The 24,280-nt window shown below is 38.4% G+C and overlaps 2 protein-coding genes across 6 annotated transcripts in view; one reads left to right on the forward strand and one right to left on the reverse strand.

The window, feature by feature from the left end:
• Positions 1 to 1,569, forward strand: part of slc1a9 (solute carrier family 1 member 9) — a 43,830-nt gene extending 42,261 nt beyond the window's left edge. For 3 of the 4 annotated variants that reach the window (XM_038295214.1, XM_038295213.1, XM_038295215.1), the window contains 2 exons: positions 665 to 1,091; positions 1,179 to 1,421. In XM_038295214.1, coding sequence (XP_038151142.1) covers positions 665 to 1,091; positions 1,179 to 1,421 — 670 coding nt within the window. Of the gene's footprint in view, positions 1 to 664; positions 1,092 to 1,178 lie in introns of all 4 variants that reach the window. The other variant, XM_038295216.1, reaches the window with a different exon arrangement.
• Positions 1,570 to 12,985: 11,416 nt separating this feature from the next.
• On the reverse strand, positions 12,986 to 22,997 carry LOC119789969 (potassium voltage-gated channel subfamily A member 1-like). Of its 2 annotated transcripts, none has more exons than XM_038295232.1 (3): positions 22,752 to 22,997; positions 21,628 to 22,365; positions 12,986 to 14,514 (listed from the first exon to the last, which is right to left on the reverse strand). In XM_038295232.1, exons 2-3 carry the CDS (start codon positions 22,315 to 22,317, stop codon positions 13,579 to 13,581), a joined length of 1,626 nt encoding a protein of 541 aa, XP_038151160.1. In that variant the 5' UTR covers positions 22,318 to 22,365; positions 22,752 to 22,997; the 3' UTR covers positions 12,986 to 13,578. The 2 variants fall into 2 exon arrangements, with proteins under 2 accessions (XP_038151160.1, XP_038151158.1); XM_038295230.1 differs by having other exon boundaries at positions 12,988 to 14,514; positions 21,628 to 22,368; positions 22,752 to 22,996.
• Between the last annotated feature and the right edge of the window lie 1,283 nt (positions 22,998 to 24,280).

Below are 24,280 nucleotides of genomic sequence, written 5' to 3' on the forward strand. Positions count from 1 at the left end.
TCTTCTTCTACGCTTGCATTATCGGCAGAGCAGACGCTGAATGCGCACTTTCATCTGGTTTGGTCTGCCGCGGTTTCCGTAGGCTCGTGAACTCGCAGGCGCGCGCTTTTAGGAAATCCTATACACTACTGTTTATGCTCTAAAAACATTCTAAATGACTTCGTTTCGAGTAAATTATGGACGCTACCCACTCAGGACACTTGAAATACATTGGACGAGCAGTATGGAGGAATATTGACACGTTTTTTGTGGACTTTTATGGACCTTTCTGCCTCGGGCACCATAGACCTCCATTATTTGAATGTCAGCAGACAGCAAGAAGCCTCCCAGATCTCCAGATGCATTTGAGATATCAAAAAAGTACTCCAGAGTGTTGTTCAGCATGGGGGTGAGTAGAAAAGGAAGGCTAATCATGTTTTGGGTGTACTATTCCTTTAAGACCCACTTGGATCATTTCTGGCTGAAAGCATGAATCTGAGTCTTATCTTATGCCAAATGGATCAATTTGATGCTAAGATCAAATTTCATTGTACTGCGCATCATTGCACATTAAAAATCATTATTTAATGTGTTGGCTTAAATAAATCTACAGGTCTACCTCCTGTGTTGCTGATTGCTCTATCAGAACCTACAAAGCCGTAACACTTTCTTTATGTCCACTCAGAGACAGAATGCGCACCTCCATCAATGTGGTGGGTGATTCTTTTGGTGCTGGGATCGTGGACCACTTGTCAAAGGCAGAACTTGCTGAACTTGATGCGGCAGAAATGCTCCCGACTGAGGAGGAGCTACTCTTCATCCCTCCTCCGCCGATCCTTACCGAAATGGACCTGGTAGATCCCCTCAAACCTCCTGAGCTGCCACCTCGTTCCCCTCGCCCACCTAAACAAAACCATCACAGCCATGTTCTCTCCCAGTCTGCCACGTACTCACCTTCATGTTCTATCCGATCACCATCCCCACACTCCGTGCGTTCTCCCTCTCCGCGATCCGTCTGCTCCCATTCCCCTCGCCCTTTCCGTACTCACTCGCCACGCCTCCTCCGCAGGACGGAGCCGGGCTACTCTGCCCTGCCTAGCCATGATAATCAGGTATCTATCTATGCTACATGTTAGAAGTAAATATTTGTGTAGGTCTGTCAGCACACAATGATCTCATGTCCTTCTTTCCGAACTCAGATTTCCACATTACCACGAAGCTACAGGGAGTGGGACGGGGGACGTGACAGGCTCAGAGACAGGGAACGGGACAGAGAGCGAGACAGGGAACGGGACAGGGAACGGGAGCGACTGAGACCAGAGAGTGAAACAGAGGAGGAGGAGGACAGAGAGCGAGCTCTGGGCGAAGTGAGCGACGGTGAGGAAAGTGACGACACCGCTTACGATCGACGGTGTGCCATATCACCGTGTGATTTGCCGTGATGGCGTTTTGGTCTGTTTGTCTAGGTTTTGTGAAATGTTTCCAATTCTGGCATTATAATTTAGGCAAGTCCAATGAAGGGGTGGGTAATTTAAATCTGCATAAGAGTGTCTGAATTTATTTTTTTTTCATCTATTTATTTATTTAATCGACAAACCTAAAATGGTCCTGAATGTTTGTGTACTAGCCTTTTAATGCCCAAATCTAATATGTTTAATACTGCAACAGAAAAGTCTAGAACATGGGTGTATAACTCCAATCATCAATGGCTGATTTCTAACTTTTTGAAGTCGCTCTGGTTGAACACACTGGTGTCAAATGGCTAAATCATATCCTCAACATGCAGACAAGTTCTCCAGAATCCTGCTAAAGATCTTACTGTTTGCTTTAGCTGTGTTAAATAAAAGAAACCTCTAGAAGTTGTAGGACATTGGCACCCAAGGAACCAGAATTTTTTACCTAAGCTTTACCTTTTTTAAAATGTTTACTGACTGTCAAAAGTAAAAATATCAACCCGACTTTACAGTTTGGTTCTGTTCAAATGTATCGTTTTTAATTGTTCATTCGAGACCTAGCAATATTTCATATATAACCCCACAAGATGATGCTGCCACCACCATGCTTGATAGTTAGAACTGTGTTATTAGGTCTAAAAGCTTCATTTTGAACCATCCCAACTATACTTCCTGTCATTAAAGTGTCTCTTTTTCTACCATGAGTTTCTATCCAGGAGGTTCTGAGCTTGTTTGTGTGGACTGATTCTGGAACTGCTCTAGATCCCCTTTATTTAAGGGGAACCTATAAATGGCATTAATGACAATAACTCTACGAGACAATCAGAATTTTTACTTTACTTTATTAATCCCTTGCGGGAAATTCGTTAAGCCAGACAAGCCCAGTAATTGACTTTTGTACAATCCAACCACACAAATGTAAAGCTAAATCAGCCCCACCTTCTTTCCCGGTACACATAAAGCAAAGAAATGGACTGCACCTATTTTCCACAGGACATGGTTACTTCAGAAACCACATGAAGTCTGAAAAAGTGAGGAGTTTCCAGTGTTTTCCAGACACAAGTATGGAAACAAGTTTATAAACAGACTTTGTTTGAAGGGGTTTTAAGTTTTATCTATCTATCTATCTATCTATCTATCTATCCATCCTTCATTCCCTTCTTCTCTTTTCTTAACTTTTTTTTCTCCCTCCTTCTTCCTTCCTTCCTTCCTTCCTTCCTTCCTTCCTTCCTTCCTTCCTTCCTTCCTTCCTTCCTTCCTTCCTTCCTTCCTTCCTTCCTTCCTTCAGCTCAAAATTAGCTATTTAGAAACCTACAAATTTTAATCTTGAACAGTAAGACATGTTTAACTTGCTCTTTGTTTTAAGCATATTTTGCTTAACATTGAGTAGAATATCTTAAACAATCATGATGGACAATTCATGTGAACTAATCTTCCCAATGTTATGAATGTTACATTAAAAGCATGAAAGCATGTTATTTTTACATATTTCTTTCCATAAACTTCAGGTTAAACCCTTGGTACTTTTCTTTATTTCCTGCAAACAACATTCAATGTTCTCAGTAATATTGTCCATACAATGTAAGGTTTATTTATTTTTTTGTGGTTTGGTGTGTGTGAAATGATGATCAACGATCTAAGCAAGCTGCTTTAATGTTGTTGTTGTATGTTGAAATGTATTAGTACTTTACTCTCATTCTGTCATTTTATCTTCTAATTGCTGTAAAACTGATCTCCCCTGAATCCCGTTTTCTTTTGAACTGCTAACCTGCATCCCTAAGTCAATAATCAGATTCACTCGCTAGGTTCTGTGTACATTGTAATAAAACCTTATAGATTTATTTAAAATTACTGGGATTTTTATGCTTTATTCTTTCCCGCTGCTTAAATAATGTCTTGTACAATCTGCACAAGGATTTGTCTTCAGAAAGGGGTCACGCGTCAGTGTTTGGTGACTAAAAAATCCCAGACACAAAGATATTACTGGATGAAGAGATCGCAACAAACACACAGCAAAGTATGCACATTACACAACAAGGTTGTGCTTGCACATTGATGAGAAAAAGACACACAGGGATACCAGCGCTCTTAATCCTCTCAAAGAAGAGTCAGAGATGGGCGAGGCCAGGGGAAGTGATAGATGGGAGAGGAATCGCAGAGCAGCAGATGGTCAGAAAGACGTCAATCGTTTTTATTCTTCCCAGACAGCATAATGGCACTGTGGGTAATTGCAATCAGGGCTGACGTTTGCTTCGGGTCCTTGCGCGTCAGATGGGGGAGCCAAATGAGGTGGAGACAAAAGGTGAAAAGCTTCAGTCTAGTGCTCTTCTGCAGCCTGACATCCAGATCAGTTTTTTAGGTTGTTGTGATTTTTTCTAATATTGTAGATCTGTGGGTGACTGTGTCAATACAACAAGGCACTAACCTGCCACACATCATGATCAAGTGCTGCTTCTTCAGAAAATGACATGAGGATATTGTAGCCAGCAGTTTTTTTTTTTTTTTTTAATCATGTCTGACCATTAAAATAAATATTTCTATATTAGTAAATGTTCATGAGTTTGTAAGCATCTTGTGCTTTTGGATTTGAGTATAGATGAAACATTTAAACAGCTCACACTAACCAGAGCAGCTGTTAACCTCTGGGTCACCATATGGTTCTAACTGGGCTTTTTTTCCATTTGTCCTGAAGCAACATTTTGAAATGAGCTAAATCATGCTTTTTTTCACACCTTTCCAAAGTAAAACTACTAAACTTCTATGTGTTGCTGGGATTTATATGCCACACTAAGATAACCCTGTAGCCCTTTCTGATCGGAAAGGAAATGTATACAATTTATTTCATAAACTTATAATGACTTTTGAGCTTTTCACTTAAATATGTTGAAGTTTTTATTCCAACCCCCTACTGTGATACCCATGATAAAATCAATAAGCCAATTAATAAGAAAGTAAAATCCACCTGTGTGCAATTTAAACTCTTAATAAATCACACTGCTCTGTGAAGGTCTAAGAGGTTGTTTAAAAAAAAAAAAACATTAAAGAGCGAACAGCATCATGAAAACAATAGATGTACAGGAGATAGATCAGGGAGAAATTTTTGGAGAGGTTTAAGCAGAATTAGTTGCTGAAACAACATTCAAAGCTTTAAACATCTCATAGAAATCTGTTCAGTCAAACATCTGAACATGGCAGGAGGATGAACCAAGATAAGGTTGATTATAAAATGATAAGCTAGCAGAAGAAAAAAATTAGTCAGAGAAGCAGCTCCAAACCCACGGTAACTCTGGAGTAGCTTAGTAGCGGACAGATGGAGATTATTGCAGCTAAAGCACTTCTAGATGGGAAAATACTTATAACAAATAAGATATACAAAGGAATGGTTTAAATAAAATAAAAAAATACTTAAATGTATTTTTTTGCAAAAAATGCACATGCACCACCCTGTACCTGCTCCCGGGAGGGAATTAAACGCGTGCGAGTGCATGCAGGAGCCCATTTCTCCTCATGCACGTTCTGTTTAAAAGTTGCTCTTTGCATCGCTCATACAAGCTTACTTTCCAAAAGAAGATTTGCAATTTTTCCACTATGTCAGACTCACCACCAGTAAGTGAAAAGGGGGACGAGCACATAGGACGACTTTACGTAAACATAGAATCACCCAAAGGTTTGACAATTAGGAGGACCACTTATATTGATGATCCACCCAGAAAAACAGCATCCTCCACTATACCTTTAAACAGCCTCGTCAAAGCCTAGAAATAATCTAATTGAGAATCCACAACAAGAGTATTAATAGCTTTGTAAGACATGGTAAACACAAAACACATCTTAATAGTTATGGCTTAGTTATGCATAAAACATATGCATTCCATACAGAGATAATGTTTTCTTGAGGCTTTGCGGACTGTAGGGGTCTATAAAGCACAGACTGCAAGTTTTCAACACCACACAACATGTAGAAATGTTGTTTTCTGACAATCTATTTATTGAAGTAAAATTTATGTTATCAGAGCGATATATTTTCAAACTCTCGCCAGTATAAGCTGTGGTTTTTCACCATGTTTTAAAACTATATAATTTGTCCACAAGGACGTCCCAGATGCATTAAACACAAACCAGGATTTATATGCCTTCTTTATGGAAGCAAGGAAGTTTTTTTTTTTTTCATGATAGACCAATACTTTTATATTAATCTATAAGACTGGTAAAACATGATGGGAATATCTCAAAGGCATACTTGCAAGTAGCTGTCAGCTCATACGTTTTAGTTGCAGTAGTTGGATTATATAGGATTTATTTTTACAGAAAAAGAAATTTCATTTGGTCCGCTCCTTAAAACAGCAGCTCTTGTCTGCTGACACACAGCCACAATCAAATGTGCTTGAGTTTGTCATGCAGTATAGGAGTGTCTACACCATCTTTGTTCTATTGCCCAAAAGCTTTTGTCAGCAGACCAAGGTTTTATTATGTGATTGGTTATCACCCAAAACTGATAAAATTATAGGTTTTGAACAAACACTTTGACTCTACACTGAAAAGATAATCCAGACTGAAATTTTGTTATTTTATTGGTAAAATACCAAACTCATTGCAGCAAATGGAAATAAATGAAAATGTTGTTTTTTTTACTGGTTTTCGAGTCATTTCAAAATGTACTTCTTATAAAAACATACAAACCTACAAGGCATTTATATTAAACGTCTAAATATTTATTTCAAAACGTGTTTAATTTTCATTTCCCTGGCCTTTAACTTTAGCTACACGTATTCCCCCAACATATGTTTTTATGGTTATTTTCTATTTCTGCATCCTTTCCTCACTGTCGATATCTCCTCTACTCTGTTTAATTTCATGTAAAAATTGTACATTTGTGTACTCTTAAAACATGTGTGTTTACAAAGGTGTTTATCAAAATAACAATATTCCAGTATCTTGTAGGTTACCCGTGTGAATACAAATATATTTCCTGTTGCTGATTTAAAATAAATGTTTAAAAAATACCATTGCAAAAACTAACACATACAGTCTCAACTCTCATATTTCTGCGTGCTTCTATACAGCACACCTGTCCCCTTTTTTGTAGTTCAGCCAAATACATAATTCATAGAGGTTGGAATCTGTAGTGTGCGTATTGAGACAGGGCCTTTAAAAGATAATTGATAATCAAAAGAAAATTGGAACTCAGATTAACACAGAATAAGTCAAAAGCACAGATATGAATTAAATCTATAATTATCAGCAATTTAGAATAATGATCAACAGATATGGGAGGAATAGAGAGGACATGGCAAGACTAGGGATGGGTCTTTGGTCATTTTCACCAAAATCAAGCTCAACTCTTGGAGTTCAATAAAACAAGGATTTCTGAATGTAATACAGATTTAGTCAGAATCAGCTTTATTAGCCAAAACAACGTCCACTTTCCCTACAGTAAAGCCCAGAGGTGGATACATCACTGATTGGGATATTTTTATTTTTTTTTGCTGAGATTAAAAGTTGACTTTACAGCATTGAGGAGTACAAGAAAATTTTTCCTAATTTTCTAAACCAGAACACTGACCATGAGTCATGGACGGAACAACAAAGGCCCAAAACAAGCAGTCAAAACAACCAAGGAGTGGCACCTTATGTCAAGGCCTGGCCCAACTAGTCTCCAGACCTCAGTCCTCCAGAAAAATCTCCGTAGTGAGGAAGATAAACTAGGGCTTCCCCCAAAACACTACGGGTTTAAGAGACTTTCTGTGAGGAAGTCAGAATGTCTCCCTCTGGGTAAAGTTTTGTTCTCTTTGTATTTCCGTGTGTTTGTTTTCCAAAGATAATATATCATATAGAAAATGTACCTCTCAAACAGACTTTCAAAAATCTGCTGGGACCCCCATGAGTTAACCCCCAAAACACACCCACACACGCACCCAGACACTAAGGCCTTTTCAGGTTTATATAAAACATTCCAGTCTGTCATATGAAAAACACCATGTACATGTTCAGTGCTGCTTTCCTATTATTCAATTTCAAACATTGTTTGATCATCTTATTCCTGGACTATATTTGTCTGAAGGCTTAAATCATTTAGGTAAAAATAGCCCATTAATGCTATATTCAAAGTTTCATACAAGTTCTTTCTTAACTTGGGGATGAAAACTCTGGGAGGTATATTTGTAATGATGTGATGATTATAATGATATAATGAATTAATTAGTTTAATTTAATGATTTATAATGATATATTTCAAGATGAATGATGTTTTCTCTGCATATATTAAGTCATAAAGCAAAGTGCAGTGGCTGCAGGAAAGAAGGAGGCATCTTGTTTTCTGCTGTTTTACAACTCATTCTGACCTCTAGAGGCAGGATCCTTCCTCACATGCAGTCAAATGGAATAACTCTACAACTTAGGCTCTTGAAATTCTGAGATTTCGCAACACCCAGAACCAGAGGAATCAGAGAAGCAGAATTACTCAGTGTCCATTGTGTGTCCGCCTCCGCACTCATGCCTCATGAAGCTTAAAAAAGAAAAGAAAAAGCTGTTTAGATTCAACCCTCATCATCACGTTCTGCCAGAGTCACTGCACAGGGAGTCATGTGGAAGGAATGCAGAAATCCAGAAACTAAGTGGTAAAACATGATCTTTTAAGTAAAGAAAGACGTTCACATATACATGGAAACATCTGCTGTTAATGGGTAGGAAACATGGTGTCAATTTAGCCTAATAAACTAAACATATTCATTTAAATACCTGCTGTTACACCACCTTGTTTGCAAAAGCCTTTAAAGATTTTTTCTGATTTGGAGCATTTATACAGACTTCCTTCCTTAACAGTAGAATGATATGATATTTTTCCAGTGTCTTAAAAGGTTTAAAATTATGAGATTTTTATTCCCCCCAAACAATGCAAAAACGTATTATTAAGTGCTCAATTTTTCTTTCCACTTCATGATTTTAATTTTTTTTTAAATCATTGTATTTTTTTCATTCGACTCAGTCAAGATGAAGATATAATAAATATCCTTTTTATAAAAATGTGTAAGGATAGAAATAATCGAATGAATTAATCATCCATATCATTCCAGTGTCCTCTATCAGTATCACAATAACGGGATAAATAATAGGTCTATTTAAAAAGTGTTTGGAACAAAGATATTCTACAAATGGTCAGAAAAAAAAAAGTTTTTTTAATAGAAAAAATTGATTGTGGATCACTTCCCAAAGCCACCTACCTTCAGCTCTTCTACGATATCCACCGACTCGCAAAATTAACAGTCAGTGTTGGGGATTTCTGTCTGATTTTTAATTACATTTATTAAAGTAAGTCAGCTTTTGATTATAATATGGCTATCCACATATTTCACATAGGCTACTCCAAATTTATACTAATGACAAAAATTTGCATTTTGTTATTGTTTTTTTTGCAGTATAGACTTACCCTTTTTGTGCTGAGTAAACTAAAGATCTGTCATGCCTGCTTAGTGAAAATCATATAAATGCCAAACAGAAAAAGCCTTAAAAAAAATAATAATATATATATATATATATATATATATATATATATATATATATATATATATATATATATATATATATATAGAGAGAGAGAGAGAGAGAGAGAGAGATATGAGATATATATAAATACATATATAGATGAATAGATATAGATATATATATATACATCTATAGATAGATCTATATATATATATATATATATATATAGATATATAGATAGATAGATCTATATATATATATATATATATATATATATATATATTTATAGATATATAGATAGATCTCTATATATATGTATACATAGAGAGAGAGATGCTCTATAAACTGATTAGACACTATTTAATTTAATGAATTTAATTTAATCTATTTAATTGTGTGTCAACAGTACTAGATAGTTGGTTGTCCTAATGCATTTAGATGTTTGGTCTAAAAATAGATCTAATCTTCTAGATAGAGAAGATTTCCAGGAGGCATCTGAAAGCAGCAGTTATATTCAGGTATGGCAGTGGATGGGATGTCTTGGTAGACCCTGTGCCTATTTTTACCTCTTAGATTTACTCTAAAAATGTATGTGTTAAAGTGGTAAAGTTAAGGAATTGCCTTGTGAAAGGCACATCTTTACAAGTCGTTCTTGTAATTTGTGTATTTATTCATGCATTTCTTTGAGCTAAATTAAAGCATCTGGAGGTTGTTCCAGAAACAGTCCTCTTTAAAAAAAAAAAAAAAAAAAAAAAAAAAAAACCTTTAATTTACCCACTTATGGTTTCGTTTTTCAGTTCCAAAAAAAAAAAATGACTGTCAATGAAAGTCAAACATATCAGAAGCGTTGACTGGTTCCATTCCTTTATGACCACATCTTCTGATCACTACTACCTGCAGGGTAACACACCACCTCCAAAGCTCAAATCATCTTAAACTGTTTTATTGAGTATGACAATGATTCTGTTGCACTCAACTATTTTCAAGGTTCAAACATAACTTTGTTCAGAGCTGAAAACTCACATGCTTAATGGCGGCCAATGAACCTGCTGCAACTGTGGGTTATCATTCCTTTAGTCTGGACTGAAAAATTTCTGAGGAATGTTTTACACAGCTTGATGTTTCTATTGTCATGATGGGTTCTCAAAGAGCGACCCAAGTATGCAGAACACCACTGACGGACACAGGAATAAAAGTTCAACAAGTTTATTTTGTTACAAGCACACTGAATGTACAGGTTCTGGCTCGGGCCTGGACACTGGTTCACCGGAGTCTGCGTGAGAGACAGTTCACTTAGCGTTGCAAGTTGGAACTTGATTTCTTGATGATAACTGATTGTACCTTGAGGGTTCTTGAGGTTAGCTTTGGGAGAGTCACTGTTGGATCTGGAGAGGAGTTGATCAGCAGAGTCCGCTTGCTGCTTCAGCGTCTCACGTCTATTAAAGAACAGACCTTGGCTTAGGGTTTTCCAGCTCTTAGTCCTGAGCTGCATGGAAGTTCTCAATGGTTCTTCGGGTTTGGCTCTGAGGGTCGGCTCGGCAGGTTAGCTCTTCCAGAGCTTCACAGAGGAGACACTGGTTTCCTGGAAAATAGAGACAACGGTTAGAATCCTGGCTGGATTCAGAGTCACAAAATACACTGAGAGTCTAGGCTTAGGCGCTGACCAACTGGATCAGCACTGCGGCGTTGAGGCAAGGTCTGAAGACAGCTTATATAGTGGATCCTCTGATGATCTTGATGGGCTGCAGCTGTGCAGGAGGCTCACTCAGAAGGATCCACGGCGGACTCTGCTGGAGAAAGGTGGAACTTCTCCAGCTCCCAACATCTATGCTATGAAAACTGAGTCTTGAAGGACAAAGAAGGGGTCAAACCTCATACTAGAATGTAACGTATGAAGTAGCTCTAACGAGTTATGACAGTTGTCTTAGCTAGATTTCTGTGGAAACTTCCCAAACAAGCTGTCCAGGTGGAACCATGATAAGACTGGACCACCTTAGCTGACTCCTTTGGACGCGTAGGAGCAGAGGTTATTGGCCAAGCTTCCCTCTGAATCACGGAGCTCTTAAGCTTATCTGTTAGGACAGAGCATCCCTATGAAGGAAGATCTTCTCATGTGTGGTTGGATTCTTGTTCTTGGAGTCATTGTTTATATCTTAACACTACAGACAAGATGGGGAGGTAGATGGACAGATGAAGCTCTAATCCATCAGTAAATCAACTCCATACAGACTCATTTCCAATCTAGACGAAGCATTACGCCATTTCTGACTCGGTAGACCCAAGGCTTTTGGAGTAAAAGTTTAATTTTCAACTAATTATCATTTCAGGTGATCAGATTTGGATTAAAACGTTATTACATAAAAAGTGCTAAGTCAGATAATCAGATTTTCGGTGACAAAGAATACTTTTTGGTGTTTGTCTGAATGAAGTTGCAAGGCTTGTTGACTTGTCTCTTTAGTCAGATTATGATCTGCCCTAAACAAGTTCAGGCTTCAGCTCTGATCTGAGATCAGCTTTTACCTGCCTGTCTGAGCTGTATCACTTACGCTGTACAAACTTGTCACACACAAACTGGCTTTGGACCAACTGCGTCAACTGTGTGCACAACCGCCAGCCGATGAGCGATCTCTTTATTGTCTTGGTCAGGGTGAGATTACGGTACCTCATTTTTGCCATAACTGTGGCAAAGTGCAGCACGAATACCTGTAACGCCCAATTCACAATTCAGCTGCTGCAAGAGGCTCACGATTAAATTGTTGTATTTATTCATACAGCACAATGTTTTAAAAACAACAACAGTAACAACAAGGTACAAAGAAGTGATTGAGCCTGTTTGGATGCATAAGTGTGGTTGAAACATGCATTATAATCTCAGTTTCTCCAATAGTTCTTATGTAAAAAGTCCATAGTTTTCCTTTCTTTAGTGTCAAATTGTCTAGCCAGGCAAAGAAAATATACAAGGTCCTTAAAAGAGACTTTGACCATCCTAATCAATAATTAGAACTTGTAAAGAAATGCAAAAAGCCTTAAAATGCATTATTCTTGTGTTATTGGAGAAAGTAAAACACAATAATTTTGTGGGGACTTTAAAGAATAATAGGATTTTTTTTTTTAAATGAAACATTTTTTGACATTTTTTACATCACATAAATCAAAGTGTCTGGAGACTTTTAATGAGCAGCCAACGACTTCCTGATCTCTCAGGGTATTGTGCTTGTCAAAGCAGCCCATTTCTTTCTTCGCTGCTCTTTATTTGAGGAAGACAATGGAATATGCAAATAAATCAGGCTGTTTTTGTTTTCAAAAATATGCAAGTAGCTACAGGAAAACAGCCATTTGCTAATCAGAGCAATAAAAAAAAGTTTATAACAACTAAAAAGGTGATAAATAAGGCTGGCCAACCACCAATTTATCTTATCACCATGAACACTGAGCACATTATTAAAGAAGCTGCAAATAACAATTCTGAAGCTCATTAAAACCAGAAGATGGTATCAACTAGTTCACATCTCTGTACCAGCATCACAAATGTAAACACAGGAAGTTCTCGAATATCAACTGGGTGTTTAATCAGAACTGTAATGTAAGATAGAGTTTAAAAGCAAAAAAAAAAAAAAGAAAAAACGAGGAGGTCAGTGTAAAAAAAAAGGCAATATGTAGAAAGCAGAGGGTCTGTGATGCTGTGGGCCTTTTTTCCTCAAACCTCTTAAAAGCCTTGATACAGTTCATGAACAAGTTTAATTTAGAAAAACTGGTGAAACTATCATCGAATCTGAAATAGAAAGGTGTTAGGATTTGATCTGCAGTAGGATTACACTGCGAAAAAATATAATCTAAATAAGTAATTTTTTCTTAAAATAAGTCCATTTTTTCTTGAATTAAGGATTGAAGTGAGACACTTTGCCAATGGAACAAGACAATTTACTCTTTAAACAAGAAAAAAAATCCGTATTCCTTATTTTAAGTGTATAATATCTAGATACCTTATTTAAAGAGTAAATATACTCATTCCATTGGCAAATCATCTTATTTACCTGCTCAAATTAAGGGTAAATACACTTAATTTGCGACATTTGTATTCATTTTGAGATAATTTTTGCAGTGTAAGATCTATAGGGTACAAGAAAACCCATGCAGAAATTATTTACTGGTTAAAACAGAAAAAAACCTTTTTATAATACATATCAATTTCCAGATAGAGAATAAGGTTAGAATTTATAAAGATTGTGCAAAGATCCCTCTCACTGTATGTGTAGAATAAATTAGCACAATCCAAGTGGTTAAAAAAATCTAAACTTCCTTTTTGGTAGAGGAGGGGGTTCAAATGACTTCCATTTAATGGTTTGATTTTTTTTTCAGCAAGGCCTTTGGCTCTACCATAAATCAGGTATTAATTAAAATATTTTTCTTATGTACATCTCTAAGGGTGGTCGGCTGTAATGACTTGGCATTACCAGCAAAAACAAAGAATGTTTTTATATTTATCTTGGTTTAAACCACTTTTACTTCACTTCTAGACTTTGCAAAATGTAACCCAACAAACGCTTTTATTATAAGAATCCTAGAAATAAGCTCAATGTGTGTCAAGGTTCAACATAATAAGTTCTTCAGTTGCATCAGCAGTAGCTTCTTTCCACAAAGTGTCAAGAGTACATTATCTTTGTCACACTTGGGTAACCAGAGGTTCATTGAGGGAGAACTGTTTCCCTTGCTGATCCCTTGCTCCCTGTTCTGTGCATAACCCAGTCAGGAGGTTCCCGTTGAGTGGCGGGCAAGTAGCCCTGTTCTGTTCAAACGGCGATGCATAGTCCCCAACGAACTCAGCATCATGATCCATTCCATCCTCTTCATTGTTCTGCTCATCATCCTCTTTGTCATTTTCCCAGAGTGACGTGGAGACATGGTGGTATTCCCTGCTGTCCTCACATTCCATCCCTCGGTGGTAGAAGTAGCTAAAGTTTGACACGATGACAGGGACCGGCAGAGAGATGGTGAGCACACCTGCGATAGCGCACATGGAGCCCACCAGCTTTCCTCCAAAGGTCTCCGGGCACATGTCCCCATAGCCGACGGTGGTCATAGACACCACAGCCCACCAGAACGACTCAGGTATGCTTGTAAAAAGCGTGCCTGGCCTGTCCACCTCTGCAAAGTAGACAGCACTAGAAAAAAGTATGACCCCTATGAAGAGGAAGAAGATCAGGAGGGCAAGCTCTCGCAGGCTGGCCTTCAACGTCTGGCCGAGGATCTGAAGGCCTTTGGAGTGACGAGACAGCTTGAAGATCCTGAAAACTCTTACCAGCCTGATGACTCTGATGAGGGCCAGAGAGACAGATGGTGGCGTGCCTTTGTCCTTAGCCAGCTCTGTGCCCACCGTGACAAAAAAGGGCATAATGGCCAAGAAATCGATGATGTTCATGATGTCCTTGAAGAAGTGTATCTTGCAAGGAGCGCTGATGAAGCGCATGATGAGTTCAAAGGAGAACCAGCAGATGCAGATGGTCTCTACTATGAAGAAGGGGTCTTGGAAGGGGGAAAACTTTGGTGGAACCAGGATGGTTGTGTTGGGGATAGTTGGATGAGGCGTCGTTGTGTATTGCTGAAAGAGAAAATGAGATACTGGTTACACAACGAGAAGAGGTTTATTTATTGAACAGGACAGTTGCTACTATGATTTCTCAAGTGAAAAATGAAATATGTCAACAAAACATTCTGAGTTGTCATTGAATGTTCTATAATGGATGATATTGTGATTTTCCTGTCTTCTTTTACTTGCTGCTTTTGCAAAATGAAACAGAATTAAATGGTGCGTACACACCAAATGAATCCGTGTATCATTCGTTCTTTCTATTTTCAATTGCCAATCAAAAAACAAAAAATAAAAAATTGACTGGTTATTTTGTTATTTGTTTTTTATGGTTAAACCAAAAACGAAAAAAGGATTTGTTTTTCATATATCAATTCTAAGCTCAGATCAAGAATACGAAATGGAAAAACGGACAGCAACGCAGAATTTGTTTTTAATATTTAATCGGTACAGTTTACGTGACCCGGAAATAGCTCTTTGCGCAGCAGTTGGGGTAATGAAGTGGCTACCATGGCGACGCTAGAACCACACACTATGTTGATCGAGAAGCTGTTTGTTGTTGCTAGTTAAAAGTACAGTGCACAGAAAAGTTTCAAGAAAAAAGTTATACCTGGAAAATCCTGCAAATTTTCTCCGTTGTCATGTCCTCCTCAAGAGTCACACGCTTGGATCCTCGAAATAAAACGTAACTGTCCATGGCTGATAGGTCCGACTGCCTTATCTGGTGCAGTTTGATCGAACGTGGTGGGAGTAAGCCAATTGTTTTTTTAGCTAACGCTCCACCAAACTTCCGGGTCATGTAAACTGTACCGATTAAATATTAAAATCAAATTCTGCGTTGCTGTCCGTTTTTCCATTTCGTATTCTTGATCTGAGCTTAGAATTGAAATATGAAAAACCAATCCTTTTTTCGTTTTTGGTTTAACGATAAAAAACAAAAAAACAAAATAACCAGTCAATTTTTGATTTTTTGTTTTTTGATTGACAATTGAAAATAGAAAGAACGAATGATACACGGATTCAAATGCATTTTCTGGTGTCCAAATGTTTGATTTACATGCAAAGTCTATGGGGGACGGCATTGAGAGGTCAAGCAGCGCAGCCTAGCATTGGAAGCAATGCATCGGACGTTTTGGCATCCCAGCACCAGAGCGTCCGAGCATCTCTGTCTTTACTACTACCACTACTTACTCACTACTGCTAAGCTGTGTCTGATATTGTTAAATGATAATTTTTTTTTTCACTTTTTAATGGCCTGAAACATGTTAGTGTGACAAAAAAAAGCAAAAACTGACTAAATGTGTAAGGGCGCAAATACTTCAAAGGACTGCCTACACTTATAATTTTCACAAGGTGATATACAGAGAAATAAAATCCGTTATAAATTCTCTTATAAAGATATATATACATATATATATATATATATATATATATATACACTATATTGCCAAAAGTATTTGCTCACCCATCCAAATTATTGGAATCAGGTGTTCCAATCACTTCCATGGCCACAGGTGTATAAATTCAAGCACCTAGGCATGCAGACTGTTTTTACAAACATTTGTGAAAGAATGGGTCGCTCTCAGGAGCTCAGTGAATTCCAGCGTGGAACTGTGATAGGATGCCACCTGTGCAACAAATCCAGTCGTGAAATTTCCTCGCTCCTAAATATTCCACAGTCAACTGTCAGCTGTATTATAAGAAAATGGAAGTGTTTGGGAACGACAGCAACTCAGCCACGAAGTGGTAGGCCACGTAAACTGACGGAGCGGGGTCAGCGGATGCTGACGCGCATAGTGCGAAGAGGTCGCCAACTTTCTGCAGAGTCAATCACTACAGACCTCCAAACTTAATGTGGCCTTCAGATTAGCTCAAGAACAGTGCGCAGAGAGCTTCATGGAATGGGTTTCCATGGTCGAGCAGCTGCATCCAAGCCATACATCACCAAGTGCAATGCAAAGCGTCGGATGCGGTGGTGTAAAGCACGCCGCCACTGGACTCTAGAGCAGTGGAGACGCGTTCTCTGGAGTGACGAATCGCGCTTCTCCATCTGGCAATCTGATGGACGGGTCTGGGTTTGGCGGTTGCCAGGAGAACGGTACTTGTCTGACTGCATTGTGCCAAGTGTAAAGTTTGGTGGAGGGGGGATTATGGTGTGGGGTTGTTTTTCAGGAGCTGGGCTTGGCCCCTTAGTTCCAGTGAAAGGAACTCTGAATGCTTCAGCATACCAAGACATTTTGGACAATTCCATGCTCCCAACTTTGTGGGAACAGTTTGGAGCTGGCCCCTTCCTCTTCCAACATGACTGTGCACCAGTGCACAAAGCAAGGTCCATAAAGACATGGATGACAGAGTCTGGTGTGGATGAACTTGACTGGCCTGCACAGAGTCCTGACCTCAACCCGATAGAACACCTTTGGGATGAATTAGAGCGGAGACTGAGAGCCAGGCCTTCTCGTCCAACATCAGTGTGCAACCTCACAAATGCGCTTCTGGAAGAATGGTCAAAAATTCCCATAAACACACTCCTAAACCTTGTGGACAGCCTTCCCAGAAGAGTTGAAGCTGTTCTAGCTGCAAAGGGTGGACCGATGTCATATTGAACCCTATGGATTAGGAACGGGATGTCACTTAAGCTCATATGTGAGTCAAGGCAGGTGAGCAAATACTTTTGGCAATATAGTGTATATATATATATATATATATTATCATTATCATTTCAAACGTAAAAACTATGGGAGCTAATACATTATCTAAATCTAAAATAAGGCTTTTAGTTGCCTTACTTCAACAGGTCAGCTGTTGTGAAATGGGTTTTCTGTTATGTGTAGATACAAAAGATAATCCACTGAGTTTTGTTCCTTTTCTAATGTTTGAACAAATCAAAGTTCCATTTCTGACAAATTGCAGGATCTTCCTAAAGGTTTGACAACTGTGGATTGATACACTTTAAAAGATTAAAAGAAAGCCTGGACCCTCGGGCATAAAGTTTGAAAAAGGCTTCAGAGCAAAACTGTATCTCCATGGAGATGATAATTACAGAAGAGAAAACAGACTCAAAGTAGCTATCATATCCTGGGTGAGGATATAATGATCTCTATGATACTGTGATAACTTTTTCACCCCTCTCCTTTTTCACTTTCCCAGCTTTCATTTTTTTCCTACCGACTTTTATATAAATCACCTTCTCTATTTTTATACGCACAAATAAACCTAAAGTTCATGTGACTCGGGTTCGGATTACAGGCATCTGGCGCTTCATTTAACGCAGACATTTCGTTTTTATCTGGGCAGGAGATACTCGTCTGACTTAACCAGGCATTAGTGTCTTTTAACAAGTTAGATAAAGTTACACTAAGTGTTTGATGGCTCTGCGCTGAATTTTGTCCTAAAGACGGGCAGATACAGTTGACACCATGTTGTTGAATCAACTTACAGACTGTGGTTTGTGGCATTTTCACAGTTTGTTGCATCACTTAGATTGATGTTTTCATAATTTAGATTGGTTGGATGGATGAATAAAATAACAGGATGAACGATATTCCAAAATCAACACGCAGCTGAACAAACATCCTTTCTTTCAACTCACACTGGACCTTATAACCTCCTCAAAAGAAGGATTTATTGCAGGACTGGTGTATTACATTAAATTAGTTTCAGCTGGATTGACCTAATAAACTGGAAACCAAACTCTTGCCTTTAATGTTTCTGCCTGTCTGTACTTTTTTCTGTCTTCTTTCTCTTGTTTTATCAAAATTCTTTGTTTTTTTGACAAAGAAATGTTAGTTTAAGACACATAAAACTAATTGTAGTTTGATTAGAGTGGGTGATTTCACTTTGCTCTGTCGCTTTTTTTTTAGACGTTTGCCTTTTATATTTGAACTTGAATAGCTCTGATGCTCCAGTGCTCAGCTGGTCCATTTACTGCTTTGGTCGACCATTCAAGAAAAGACTTAATCACCTTTGAAGAAGTTTACATCTGGCAAACTACTGATTAGGTTGGAGCGACTGCACAGGTCTGAATAGTGTCTAAAACCCAGGTATGATGAATTTTCTCATGCACAGTACTCTGAAAAATAATTCAACCCATGGCTGGGTTTTTGTGTACCTTAATCATTAGCAACCCGAAAATGGCATCCAAGTCTTCAAATAGTGGGTAAGATGGGAGAAACCAATGAAAGTTTAACTGTAACCTTTTTGGACTTTCTTTCGTGCAATCCTTTGGAGTAATCTTAATAACACTATGTTTTCCAAATGTTTTCTTTAAAATGGCCCCTTTTCTTATGTATTAGTGCATTTTAGTTCTTTTCTGTTAGCTAAACCAGATACCTCTATGGCATCATAGCAGACCAAAGAGGAGCAAATCCTTCTAAGTGAATAATTCATTCAGCTGGATTTCCTGATTTAGAAAACTTGTCCAGTGTGACTTAATTAATTGATTTGACTGTCCCTGTGAAGTGTTTTGCGATGACATGTGTTGTGAATTGGCACTATATAAAAAAAATTCAATTGAATAAACGGCTGCTCTTTAGCCTTCAAAAGTAAATTAACATTAAATTTTGTTAGGGTTTATTTGAGAAGAGCCAGACGTTCTTCTGTTCAAATGGTTTTGATCAATTGTTGCTATAGAATTCTAAAAGTTTTATTTGGTTGTCTGCTTTTTTCTCAGATTTTCTTCCCAGTTCTTCTAGCTTTATTTGTTATATAAATCAATTAATTATTGGTTGTTTTTTTTAATACATTGCTTCTGAGCTACAAAGCCACATATCCTGTAATCTTGTAATCTGAATGACTTTTCTAAATAGCTGCTGCTATGTCCCTCACTCGACAAAAAGCCAGATTTAGAGCAAACAAATGCTTTCAAATTCAAGTGATGTTAGCAAATCAGAACAATCCATCCACCCATCTATCCATCCTTCCATCTATCCAATTATCCATTCATTCATTTATCCAGCTATTCATCCATCCATCCACTTGTCCATCCATTCACCCATACATCCATCCTTCTATCCAATTATCCATTCATCCAACTGTTCATACATCCATCCATCCACTTATCCATCCACTCATTCAACTATCCATCCATTCACCCATTCATCCATCCATCCAATCACCTATCCATCGATACATCCGTTATCCAACTATTCATCCATTCATCTGTCCATTCATTCGTCCATCAATGCATCCACCCACCCATTCATCCATCCATCCATCCATCCATTCATCAAACCATTCATCTGTCAATTCATTCATCCATCAATCTATCCACCCATCCATCCATTCATCCATCCAACCATTCTTCCATTCATCCAATTATCCCGTTCTGTCTTTTCAAAATTGGGTCATTGGAGCAACAGGTCCTTGGGGGGGGACCAAGTGACTCTCCAACTAATTCTGGGGAATACCAAGGCATCCCTAGGCCAGAAGGGACATATAGTCCCTTCTGGGCTTAATCCGTGGCTGCATCGTCTCCTTTTCATGGAGAATATCATGAAAATCTCCATAGGGAGCCACAGCAGGAAATTAGAGGAAATTTCTTCTATTATAGATTTTTCATCAATTTGCAAATTTGGCAGGAATAGTGTCCTATATATCTCTTTAAGGAAATGTCGAACGGGATTTTGCAATCATTGTGAATAACTGGGTGGCTGCAACCAATTGGCTAAAAAAGAAAAAAAGATGCTAATGTGCTGTCTTTGGATAAACCAGAAAGTTGTGGATGATATGATTAGCCAAGCCCCTACATCCCAAAGGAAAACCTTCAAAGATATTCAGAAAGCCTGGAGAACTTATGCTTGGGACATTTTTTAAAGGTTACAAGAAAGTGTGGTCGTCTGAAGCAAAAGAAACTTATGTTAAGTTGTTTCTTTGCCATCTTTATTCACAATTTGATTACATCAAGGTGTTTCAAATGCCTTTTTGTGCTTCATTGGTTCTTAGATAAAAGCTTTTTTTCAGTTTAAGCATAAGAGGCATATAGAGGATCAAAGCTGGTTTCCAATTAGTAAAAAAAAAAAGCAGTCAAAAACCCAGACAATCTTTAGAAATCCAGTGGAACAATAACCAAGACCTATTAAGATTTTTTTCTTATCCAGATCCTCCAAATGAAAGGTCATCTGTTGAATGTCCAATTAAAATAATTCAGATGTTAATTAACTGGGTTAATTAACAAGAATTACATTTGCATTGTCAAGTTATTGTTTACGAACTGGCCTCAAAATAAGTACGATAAAAAACAAAGTGTGGAAAAAAACGACCGCTAAGAAGCCTTTATCAACACTGATTGAACATTTAATGATATTCTCCGGACAGAAGTGAAGCTATACTAATTTTCTGTCATATGAACAGTTTGAAGGCCTTCGTAACGTGTTTTAGGGCCATCTTTATGCCTAAAAGGTTTATAAGTCAAAGTTAAGTGGCTTTTTATTAACAAACTGTCAAGATGTGGGAAGAAGATGGATAAGAAAGGTGCCCAAACTTAAGAAAACGATAAAAACTTCTGATCAAGACTTCCTAAACAGAATACAAGTCTTATCAGACTATTTGTGCCATGTTGCAGTGGCACGGGATCTGTTTTTCTGGCTTCCATGAGCACGTTTGGTTCTAATTTCATGCAGAGGAGAAAAGCTGATCTGCCGCCATCTTTTCCATGCCGTTCTCAGAGCCTCTGAGTCACACCGTTTATTAATACAGACATCAGTTTATGTGTCGATGCTCTCTAACGGCCGTCCAGGCTATATTTAACCGTCTAGGTCTCCTAGCAGTAACTTTAGACCAGCTCTTGCATTCACCGTCTCCTCTCTACTTCTAAGGTCTCTCATTCGTTCTAACTTCTCGCCTGTTTTGAAGAATCACCTGAATGACTCTGGCAGGTGTCTGTTATTGCTCAAAAGAAGCAAAGCATCTTCACACAGTGTTCCTCCACTATCTGTAGAATGCCTCTTTGCTTTCTTCATTCCTTTGACTCAGACTGAGGGGATCGGGTTTTGAGACATCAGTCTCACTGATGCTTTACTTGATTTTCTATCCAACTTCACTCTGAACTTTTAGACCATATCATGAAAAAGTTACACTTTTAATTCTCTGCTACTCTTCCCATTGCTTACGGTAAACTTCACTCCTCACCTCCCTTCGTTCCTTCTCGTTTCTGAACTCTGGCAGAGTCTCTAGGCAGAAGATGAGGATGGAGAGGACGATGACCATGACGCTGATGATGGCGATGATCCGGGCTCCACCAGAGGACTCGGGATATTCAAACAACATCCAGATTTTCTGTTGCCACTTTGTGGCCGGCAAGGGTCTCTCCTCCTCTTTTGGAAAGCCCTCATCCGCCTTGAAGCGTTCAATGATCTCCTCTCCGAGCTCGTAGAAGTGCAGCTCCTCCAGGAACATGTCCAAAGGGATGTTGGCGGGTCTCCTCAGCCTTCCGCCCGACTGGTAGAAGTAGAGGATTGCGTCAAAACAGTTGCGGTTCCTGTCCAGGAACAACTCATTGCGCAGGGGGTCGTAGTAACGGAGCCGGCGCCGGGGGTCACCCAGCAGAGAGTCAGGGAACTGAGCAAGGGTCCGGAGCTGGGTTTCATAATGCATCCCCGAGACATTTATGGCCAGACGTTCACTCAGCGCCCAGCCGCTCCTGCAGAGACGACGGCTCTCCCTCCTGGCCTCACTCTTCACCTCCTTCTCACTGCTCTCCTTCTCCAACTTGTTGTACTTGTCTTTGCTCTGCTTTTGTTCATCACTGATCTCCTCTGCTTTTTGTTTCCCCTCTGCATCGCCTCCTTCTCCTGGTCCTTCTGTGCCTTGATTATCCATTTCTCGAGGTCTGATGTCTCTCAAACTGGCTGATTGTGTTGTATCTATCTACTGGAGGAAAGAAAATCAAGATTGAACACAGAGCAATGATATAAAAGTACATAAAGTCATGAGTCAATGCAGGTAAAATGTTTCGTAACTCCTTCAACATAACACATCTTCCATTTATCACTTTTATCACAACCTAGAGATTTATCCGATATAGAGACTCCAAGTACATCATCACAGCAGTTCTTTGAGTCTAACCTGAAACTTAGTCTGATTGAAAGTTGACTGCTGCAGGGTTGCATTGGATTTTGTTAAAGTGTACCTTAGATTTTATATGACTGTCTGCAGAATATAAAGGATAAACATGCATCTTCCTCAATCTCTTTCTTTCACATTTATTAAACATTTTATAGATCTCATGATTAGACCGCTCTCCTCCTCCTCACCTGTTTTCACCAACTACTCACACCTCCACATCTCTCTCCTGCTGTACCTCCAACACCAGATGTCTGCAGTGCTGACCCTCTGTATTGATTCCCTCATCCCGATATCCAGGTAGGTCCTCCCGATCTTCTGTCCTTTGATAAACTGTGAGGAGGAGGAGGCAGACGGAGCGCCGTGGCTCCTTCAGGAGCCGCTGTGGTGTTAATCTGTTGTAGTTCAGCTTGTTTGTGGGTCACTGCACTTGCACCCTCTCTGTTACGCGCCGCCCAAGGGAATGCTGCCGGGTTGAAATTTAATCTTTGACCCGGATCCAAGACTGCCGCTGCACCCCTCCATACTCGACGCCACCTTTGCTGTATGAAAATGTCAACCTCTTAAACCTGCTAAACATACTGTACATATTGAATACATGAATAGTGTACATACCTGCATGAATAATAGTAATAATAATGACAATAAAGAAAGCTCAATATCATCTTTCACTGCAATTGTTATTAGTGCCGAGTGATTTTTTTCATAAAATATAAAGGTTAAAATTAACAATTAAAATTAAAAATTACATTTTATATTTAAATAAATTTCTTGAAAAGAACAATTTTAAGATTATTCGTTTAAATTTTCAATTTATATATTTTTTTGCTTTGCTTTTTTTAAACACTACAACAAACATTGGGTTTGCTGGATATAATGTGTTTTTTTGGTACGTTTATCTGTTTTATGAATTGATTTAAATAAAAAAAAACTGTACTTCTATCTGTAGTTGTTTTTATTTACTTTAATCTCTTTATTTTTTATATTTCGTGTTCATTCTTTTCTTTTAAAGTTTTTCTATAATTAATCCGTATTCCCTTTACTGGTACAGCAATGCTAATTTCCCTTCTGGAGGAGAAATAATCTAATTATCCAGATCTATTTGTACCATGATGAGCCTGGAAACATGGGATTTATTTGTACTGAAGGATAATGTTGCCTGCAAGCGGAATTTTTGTGGTATCTGTACGTTAACAAACACCAGGAATCATGACTAAACTGTGAACAGAGCAGATTGACTATGTTGTCATTCTGCAGGGCCGGCCCAAGCCTGCATGGGGCCCTAAGCAGGATTTTATTTCAGTCAGTAGTAATGATTCATGCACTTAGTTTGATGATCAGTGGATTTGATTAGTAATCATTGAGCAAACTACTTTTTTTACCTTGATTTTCAGGAATGATGGGGTGTGGCTACTCTCTGTATAGGTGTTAAAGCGCCAGAAAGCTGAGCAAAGTTAGGTTGCCTTCAGTTTAAGCCTCTTTTGAGGTTGCCATGACACTGGTGTCTAAGGATTTACGCAGGCACATTCATTACTCATTGTATTATTTCACACTCTTCCTGTGAGAAATAAATACAAAACAAATTGTATATGTTCTGGTTTTATTTTGAAAGGATAATGCCCAAACAGATTGCTCTGGTCCCAATAAAAAAAAGCTATTTTTTCAGACATTCCTGTAAATTTCAGATGGTTGTTTTTTCAGCAGAGACAGTAATCCCAGC

Source organism: Cyprinodon tularosa, unplaced genomic scaffold (genome assembly GCF_016077235.1).
Source record: "Cyprinodon tularosa strain WSP-4 unplaced genomic scaffold, ASM1607723v1 ctg352, whole genome shotgun sequence".
In the NCBI taxonomy this organism is placed as follows: Eukaryota; Metazoa; Chordata; class Actinopteri; order Cyprinodontiformes; family Cyprinodontidae; genus Cyprinodon; species Cyprinodon tularosa.